This window comes from Triticum dicoccoides, chromosome 5B (assembly GCF_002162155.2).
Source record: "Triticum dicoccoides isolate Atlit2015 ecotype Zavitan chromosome 5B, WEW_v2.0, whole genome shotgun sequence".
Classification (NCBI taxonomy): domain Eukaryota; kingdom Viridiplantae; phylum Streptophyta; class Magnoliopsida; order Poales; family Poaceae; genus Triticum; species Triticum dicoccoides.
The window spans coordinates 567305709-567314961 of record NC_041389.1 but is presented as its reverse complement, the minus strand read 5'-3'; the positions used below and the strand labels follow the sequence as shown (position 1 = coordinate 567314961).

The 9253-nt window shown below is 44.5% G+C and overlaps 1 protein-coding gene across 1 annotated transcript; it reads right to left on the bottom strand.

Annotated features, from left to right (window-relative positions):
- Positions 1-1118: 1118 nt before the first annotated feature.
- On the bottom strand, positions 1119-7470 carry LOC119311669 (methyl-CpG-binding domain-containing protein 10-like). The gene is made up of 3 exons (XM_037587341.1): positions 7206-7470; positions 2761-2902; positions 1119-2656 (listed from the first exon to the last, which is right to left on the bottom strand). The coding sequence occupies exons 1-3, from the start codon at positions 7317-7319 to the stop codon at positions 1485-1487; spliced, it is 1428 nt and encodes a 475-aa protein (XP_037443238.1). The 5' UTR covers positions 7320-7470; the 3' UTR covers positions 1119-1484.
- Between the last annotated feature and the right edge of the window lie 1783 nt (positions 7471-9253).

The following is a 9253-nucleotide window of genomic DNA, read 5'->3' as shown; positions in this document are numbered from 1 at the left end:
TGTGACGATGATGCACCCTCTTTCCCCCGACCCCGAACTAATTATCCAATGTCATTCCTAGGCTAGTGACACGACGGGCAAACGAGTCATCTTCGTCTCTGTCTATGCGCTACTCCTCTCTACCAGTACCAACATAAATAAAACTTTCAACAAATAGCAATCCGGAATAGAAATTAACATTCGGGCTAAGGAAGGTCTCGTACTTCTCATTCTCCCCTTCACTTGCGGAACAACCGTGAGAAACCATAGGCATCCAAAGGACAACACATAGGAGTTACTCCCTCCGTACATAAATGCAAGACATCTCATGTCAAGTCTCTAAACTGTCGTATACTCTGTTCTTTTCGGTTTATAGGGCTTATTTCAACTTTTTTGTTTTTCCAATTTAAAGGGCTGATCTCCATCTCATTTTTAGTTTTCGAGACGCATTAAATTTTTGCATGCAAGAATTAAAGAAAAACACACCAATGCACGTAATCCTACTCATCTACTGCAATTAATTCAAATTAATGCCTGAGTTCAATTTGAGTAGTTTTCTAAAGTACAAGATATATTCCTCCACTCACAAAATGCCTTTGTTGATGAGATTTCATATTTGAACCCTATAAACCGAAAAGGAGGGAGTAGACTAGATGAGTAGGTGGTATAACAATTTCATCAAGTATTTCGACAATCAATTACTCTTTAGTGAGTGCAATGCTTGTTTTATCAAGACTAGATGAGTAGGCTGTATAACAATTTCATCAAGTATTTCGACAATCAGTTACTCTTTAGTGAGTGCAATGCTTGTTTGGGCAATGAAACCAGAAACCATTTGCGATATGCCACAAAACAACGATGTACTACGAAGAACAAACTTATAACTGAACATTCACTTTCTCTTTAGCTGCGGGAAAACAAAAATTCATGTATCCTTCCACTTAAATGAATTTTTTCAATAAAACTATGGAACCACCGAACGGTTGCGGTTGTGCCTTTGTTGCAGTTAAAAAGAAAACCCACGATGTAGTGCAAACATGTGAGAACAAACTTATAATTGAACCCAGCCAGGACCGACTTCTTAAAACAATCTGCAGAAGAGATTAACTCAACTCTACCCCAGCTAGCAACCCAACCCATGTTCAAGCCTACAAGGCTTATTTATGAATAGCAACACAAGGCAAAGGCATAAAGGTCGTTACAACAACAGCAGCATAAGTATTATGTCTATGTCCTCCTGAGATTAATGTGCACTCTAACAAGTTACAAATGATAATAATGACCGAGGCGGCATAAGCCAGCCTGCTGCCCTGCAGCACCTCATAAGACAACAAGCTGTGAAGTATGCGGAAAGGGCCTACAATTACAGGCGCTGTCAGGTTAAACACGCTTACAGTTCTCAAAGCAAATGCGGGACTCCATCCTAAGCACACAGAGACCAAGTTTGTTCCCCGTTTCGCCTCGCCTGTCGTCGTTTCGCCTGTCGTCGTCCACGGAACCTACCTTCAGATGCACCGCACGGTAGAAACACCTGGATGAATCTGTCCATTGTTGTCGACGTTCCCGGTGGATTGTTCTCCCGTGGTGCCGGCGTTACCCTGGTCATCCTTGTGAGCAGTGTTGTCTGCTGGATTCTCCGCAGCCTTTGCTGCCTCTGCCGCTGGAGCATCTGCCTTCACCTCCGCTGGAGGAGGGGTCGCCGGATTGATGGTGCTATCTGCTTCTACTTTCTTTTCCTCTGAAGTTGCTGGAGGTGACACTGTGGATTCAACCGCCAGGCCGTTTTCAGTTTTCTCACCCTCCACGGGAGCTACTTCATATTCAGCTGGCTTTTCATCTTCCTTATGCTCTTCTAATACAGGGGCAGACATCTCAAACTCCACGGGGACTTCTTCAGATTCAGCTGGCTTCTCATTTTCCTTGTTCTCTGATACAAGGTCAGACATCTCAAACTCCACGGGGACTTCTTCAAATTCAGCTGGCTTCTCGTTTTCCTTGTTCTCTGTTACAGGGTCAGGCATCTCGGTCTCCACGGGAGCTACTTCAGATTCAGCTGCTTCGCCTTCCACTTCTTCAGTCTTCTCTGGGGCATCAGCGACAGGAGCATCTTTCATCTCTTCTTGAGCGACAGTGTCAGCCTCTTCCTTCTCTTCTTCAGCGACAGTGTCAGCCTCTTTCTTCTCTTCTTGAGCAAGAGTGTCGGCCTCTTTCTTCTCTTCTTGAGCAACAGGGTCGGCCTCTTTCTTCTCTTCCTGAGCAACAGTGTCAGCCTCTTTCTTCTCTTCCTGAGCAACAGTGTCAGCCTCTTTCTTCTCTCCAACCGAACCGCCAGCCTCTTCCTCTTTCTTCTCTTCCTGAGCATTGTCAGCTTCTTTCATCTCCAGGTCCAGGTCAGTGACTTTGGCTTCTTCAGCATCTTTCATCTCCACTTCAGTGCCTTTGGCTTCTTCAGCATCAGCATGACCTCCACTTTCAGCTTCTGCGTCCTCTGCATCCTCCTGTTTCCCCTTTTTGCCTTTCTTAGAGCTTGAGGGCCTTCCCCGTTTGGCAGGTTTCTCATCTTCCGGGCTCTCGGTAGCCTTAGACTTTCCACTTCGGCGTGAGGGTTTCTCATCTTCTGGGCTCTCAGTAGCCTTAGGCTTCGCACTTAGACGTGAGGACCGTCTGGGAGTATTGCCTGCTTATGGATCTTTCAGTATAGGCAAGATTTTGATTGGATAACAATAGTCCTACCTAAATCATAAATAAAGTAATCAAGGAATGACGAGATAAGGCATGTACCAGTTGCCCAGACGAACTCTGAAAGAGCAGGGCCTCCAGGGTGTGCTTTTAGGTATGTGGTTAAAGCTCTCTTGGTCTTGACCTCCTCGCCAGTTGGTGCAACAAAAGCAACCTCAAACTTCCCACCCCGAGTGGGATTAAGCTGCAATTGCACAAGAAGCAAACACATTATTTCAGCACCATTATGGGAAAACGCTACATAAACCTAAAGAGAATCTGTCAATTTGTTCATACATGTACTGGTAATGCATATTCAAGTGTAAAGGAATATTCCAACTAAACCACCGGCAGAAGATAAGTAAACTGAACTACTTTCAACAACCATTCTAAAGAATAAAAAAATTGCCATGAACAAAAAACAGATATAAACTATCATCACCAAGAAGGGAACACTGAACCAGACAAACCGTGAACTTTGACTGCAAGAACTTTGTATGAAAGCAAATGGAGCAGAGGAGCACCAGATGAAAACCAACCAAGAGACTCAACACAAGAATATCATGCACTTTAGTGAGTGCATCTCCGTAGTCCATCAGTTGCACATTGTACCAAATGGCAACCAAAACAAACGTGATTATCCATAGATATATTGTTCATGAGGGAATGAATTTGAGATTATACATACACATGTAGGCAATCAGTAATGAAGTTAGCTACACCATATGTCAACCCTAACTAGTTCTGCCTAGAATCGGAATATCCCCAAGGACTAGCCTGTGAAATAAGATTCAATACACATGATTTTTTTAGCAGCAATGTTTCCTTAAACATGTTATGATTATTTCTGCGCTATCCTCGAAGAATTTGCAGACTTCCAAAAAATACCAAGCCAGTGGATTTAAAAGAGCACACCCAAAAAGTACATCCCAGCCTGCAGGATCAATCTCCATGCAGCGCAATAAGTGCACAAGCTATTATTCAATTGAAACTGCAACTCCATAGATCATTTCACTTTCCAAAATGATCACCAGGAAAAAATAATGTTCATACACACAAGAGAACTATACTAAAAACATGGTCTAGTAGCCAACTACCATGTAAATGCTTCACTACGACAGTAATACACTATGTGCTATAACATGGATTTCCATTAGTGTTAAGATAGTCCAGCCAAGTCTTCAGTGTCTGGGTCCCAGAGAGGTATCATCCCTCAAGCATTCTCCAGTATTTGTTTAACTGGCTGCCACCATAATTTGAGAATCAACAAAGTAAATAAATGCAATTAAACAAGCCATGAAAACATGTTTATTCATAACCAACACACGCTACAAAATGACATCAACAGCCATGCTGATCTGCTTTGAATATGTGGAGACAAAACAACAAGATAACCACAATAGATTATGCCAACACAGCAGTAGCACTCTTTCATGCTGACTGTTGCTGTGTGTGTTTTACCATTCTATCACACTATTATTAAAGAAACAGTTCCGCCATGAATTCTACTAAGCCTACAAATTGCACATGATACTTATACCATAAGTTCATCCAAGACTGAAGTCTTGGACACAACTTAAAGTGATTTTAAAATAAAAAGAGGAGAGCAACATCTTATTTAAAGCATGCACGAGACTGGCTACATAATACTATTGAATATAATAATTTAGCCAGGGTCTACAAGCTCTATATAATATTCAATTAAATATTTAGCAAAGACATGGCAGTAAGTATATCAATAGGATAGGTTGAGAAGCTAGATCTCAAGAGAATATAACAGCAGTAAGAGTAACAAACATAAAATCAAGAATACTGCAACCATGGCAAAATATATAGTACGATGCAATCATCATTTTAATCACACTGCACTTACCAAATAGGGAAAACCAGCTAGCGGACTCACAAAGATAGAAACTTAGCTGGATAACACAGAACCATATTTGACAATAACACCACAAATGGGTAGGTTTTATGGAGACTGTTAGTCACAAACAGAGAATCCCGCCCCACCTTCGTAACACGGTCTCCCTGATATCCAATAAACTTTCTCATCTACTCCCTCCGTTCCAAAATAGATGACCCAACTTTGTAAGTTGGGTCATCTATTTTGGAACGGAGGGAGTACCATCTACTCCCTCCGTTCCAAAATAGATGACTCAACTTTGTACTAAAGTAGTACAAAGTTGGGTCATCTATTTTGGAACGGAGGGAGTACATCCAAGGCTCCAACCACATCCTCGTATGCGGTGCCCTTCCGCACAGGCCATTAGACCACTGCAGCCTGGATTAGAATGAAAAACTGGCCAGCCAACCTTGGATGCCACAATAGTAACTTCTAGAATTTAGTCTCCCACCCTCAGATGATTTAATGATCCAAGACAGATGTAATTAAGTATGAGGACAAAACCTAATTAATTGAGGAAATTAATATTCACCATCTAATAGAATCTTTCAGTTGGAAATAGGGATGGCAATGGGTACCCATTACCCATGTACCCTGTGGGTAAAAACTCTATTAGGGTAAGGGTATGAAACAAAAAATTACCCATGGGTACTTAAATGGGAAAATATCATACCCATCGGGTAGAGAGGGTACGGGTATGGGATCGTATAACCCATACCCACGTACCCATGTACCCATCTAAAATGTTGATAGGTGGGTTTCCGTTAATATCCCAATGTATTCATTTCCCCTTCTAAGCACGCTAGGTAAAAACTCTAACGTGTATTCAAATTATTTCTATAATTTATCATGATTTCGTGAACTTAAAGTGTATGCATGTGTTGTTATTTATGATTATGTGTTGTTGTTTAACATTTTTATATGTCACTTTATATGCAAGTACTTTTATTTATGAGAATATATTGTTGTTACAATATGTTGTTGTACATTGTTGTTTAAGATGTGTTGCTATTAATAATTTATGATTATATGTTGCTTTTTACAACTATTTTCTACTCAATTGATGTGTTGTAAACGCGGGTATTTTTACCCGCGGGTACCCATATACCCTGTCGGGTGCCGGGTACGGGAAAAATTTGTACCCTTGACGGGTATGGGTATGGGTGATGGGTAAACTCACGGCGGACGGGTAAGGGTATGGGGTAGCTCCACCCGTACCCATACCTTGCGGGTGCCATCCCTAGTTGGAAAACGGTTCACTCCAAGATATGGATGAGTAATACCCTTGCCGTTTTGACAGTGTATGTGACCTTATACCAGAATAGTAAACAATGAAGAAACTTAAGAAAAAAACTTGGATACCAGTATAGAGAAACAACATATGGTGTAAGTTTGAATAACAAAATGATTTCATCACCGGGACACTTTAATAAATAGCATCTTACAATATCTATACAACACAATCCCTGACCGCAACCTTACTACACAAACATTAATTTGGTGAAGCAGACCAAGCTATACATGGTATAAATTAAACTCATGAGACCTGCACTACGAACAAATCAACAAACAGAAGCACAACGCGACAAAAACTGGCTGGTTAGCACCTGGACACGTATACAGAGCGTCCGAATCAGACTCGGGTTCGGGTAGGACATGGCGAATTTAACTCGGGCATGGATGCAGGTTTCCGAATCCACCGCGGATTAACGGCATCTTATGTGGCATAAGTGGACAACCCTGTCCAAGTAAAACCGTACTGGAGGTAGAATTTTTTTTGACTATCAAATACCAGAAATGGCAGGTTAAACCTAGGTATTATTTGCTAGTGACTGCCTGGCTGCTTCCAGGAGACTTGAGCAAGACTCATTCACTTGCATGTGTCTGGGAGGATATTTCATAAGTTACACCAGAAACATGGTGAGTCGCTAAAAGCTGCTGTTAGCTCGTTCAAACAAAGGCACTAGTAGACATGACACTGAATCAAAAGCTCAAACATCACAATTCATACAGCTTCAGTAATGCTGAACGTTCGCTCTTCACCATTTACCAAAAGAATGCAATATAACCTAAACATAGCTATAGTAAAACTTGGAACCCTAAACCTCTGCCAATAGGGCTTATGAACCCTAAACTAACTGCACATAGACTCGGTATCACAAATCCTGCCAGGGTACATCAAAACCGTGGCTAAATGAGACCATGAACTGCAAACCCTAGCTAAACGAATCGCAACAGTACTAGAAACCTCAGGCCAAGGGACTACAAGCCCTAACCTGAAAACGTCGCTAGCTAAACAGATCGTGAGCTACAAACCCTAGCTAAACGAATCGGCCAAGGAACTACTGCGAACCCTAACTAAGCTTAGGACGCAACAACCCGACCTGGAACTCCGCGGAACAAAAAGTCAACAGGCGCACCCACACGAGCAGCGAGGGATCCCAGCTAGATTTAGCTCAGAAACCCTAGAACGCGACCCGGAACGCACGGGCCAAATCCCACCCACGCATCGAAGCCGGGAACCCTCGAATCCGAGCTGGAGCAGACGCATCTGAGAACCCGGCGCCGGATTCGGGAGCTGGAGCGGGCGGGGAAAGCGCGCTACCTTCTTGGTCCAGCCGGAGGGGGCCTGGAGCTCCTCGCCCTGCTCCGCCTCGCCCGCCTTCTTGAGCGGCGTCTGCTCGCCCGCCGCCGCCGCGTGCTCGCCTTCGCTGGCCATGCTCGCCGCTCGGGGGCTGCTTCGAGTTTTCGCTTCCCGCTCTGGCCGCCGCCGCCGCCGCGAGGGAGAGGTGTGGATCCGCTAGGGGAGGGGAGGGGAGGGTTTGGGTAGGAGAGGGCTCTGGATTTGAGTTCCTCCTTGCGCGATTTGGGATTATGGGGAGCGGGGGGCACGGTAAAGATAACGGTTCTCCTCTGGTGGCCGCGTGCCCGTCGCGCCCGTGGCCGCCTGCGCGCTACGCCACGCGGACGGCGTGACCGGCCCGGACTCTGGCCTGCGCCCGGTCTACGGAAAGTTGGTGCCCCTCTGCCCTCTGGGCTTGCCCTCCGGACCATGGACCGGGCGCGCGCAGCGTGCGCGGCCGACCTGGGGGGCAGACGGCGCGGGGGGCCGTGCCGCCTTCTGGACGGTTCTAGCCCGCGCTGTTAGGCGGTGCGCGCCCACATGCACCTGAGCGGCGGAGGGGTCACGTGAATGACGTGTGGGGACGCGGTCATGGGCCCGGCCGTGTCAGTGGGATCTGCTGGTTGTGTCACGTCGGGTCAGTCTTCTGCTGCGCGGCGTGCGACGAAGGACCTGCTCGTCACCGTTGCGGACGTGGTGGGATCTGGGTGGTTGAGTTTTGAATCGGAGGTAGTAGGTGTGAGAGCTCCTATCCGGGGATGGGGCTGGCACTGGCACTGGCACGTGCTCTGCGACGTGTCGAGCGGGACTAGCGAGGCATACGTGGATACAGAGGCGAGACTTGCCTTTTCTTTTTTCAGAGGAACAAGCAACGACAGCGCGTAATATTGGCAAAAACGTGTTTGTTAGAGATCCTAGTAGCCGGTAAAATGGATAATGGATAATCCACAGAGCTGGTTATATTCGACAAGGAAGCCACGGGGTGCCGTTTTTGCGGCTACAAATCTGGTCTGCAGTGCTCCAAACGGCTGCACCTGAGTTCCAACTTCCCAGCCATCTCTAGCGGTTACGGTTGCTCCTTCAAGTCAGAGATGTCACAGTGGCACCCGTGGAAGTTGTCGCCCAAACAAAAGCAATCACACTCTAACAACTATACTTAGTTGCTCCCAAATGAACAGACTTGAGCTTTGGTTGCTTCCTTGAATTTGGGCTTGCGGTTATGGATAGGCTCCCTTGCCAAGCTCTCGTCGAGCATAGCCAAGTGGACTGTATAGTTGGACCTGGAAATTCCAACACCTGCAAAACAGTATAGAAGAAAATATATTTTTTATAGTAATTTGTGAATATACGATTATCCTAACTCATCGTCAAGTGGTAGATCCTTTATTCTACTATGGTGACATATTTAACGGTTAAACAATACGCAAACTACGGTCTCAAAAGTTTAGAATTATGAATTGTGTCATATCTAATGAACCATATAGGCCTTGCACTACTTTCCTTACCGTTTGGATAAAATTGGTGTTGTGTTAATCCTGAATGCATCCCAAACCTACTTTGTCAACATGATGAGGTGAACCTCGAAGGATTTGCCTTAGACATTCTATAGCCATAACTTAGATTTTTGTATGGTATTGCTCTTTAGCCTTGTGGTATTTATATTCGGGTGTTGCCTATGTGTTACTTCAAGTAATAAAAGTTCACCTAAAAATATGTCGAGTTTATAGTTGTTTCTCACTTCGACTCTCTCGCCCCACCTGCATTTAAAGGGAGTCAGTTATAGCCATGGAGTAACTCAACAATACAATTCACACATCATCACATATATATTCTGGTTGTGCTAAGGATTTTACTGGCAAGTTTTCTTAATTGTTTTCATCGCTTTACTGGCAAGTTTTCTTAATTGTTTTCATCGCTTGTTGGCTACCTCTTATTTTTCATATGTACACTACTCCCTCCGTTCCTTTAGATAAGATGTATTTGTTTTTTGATAAAATTTCAGAATGTAAGGTGCATTTCTTCTAAATCCT

Coding starts and splice junctions, on each gene's coding strand:
- LOC119311669 (XM_037587341.1), bottom strand. CDS start 7,319: ATGGCCAGCGAAGGCGAGCACGCGGCGGCGGCGGGCGAGCAGACGCCG. Junction 2,903..7,205: donor CCTCCGGCTGGACCAAGAAG/GTAGCGCGCTTT, acceptor GTGCAATTGCAG/CTTAATCCCACTCGGGGTGG. Junction 2,657..2,760: donor AGAGTTCGTCTGGGCAACTG/GTACATGCCTTA, acceptor ATCCATAAGCAG/GCAATACTCCCAGACGGTCC.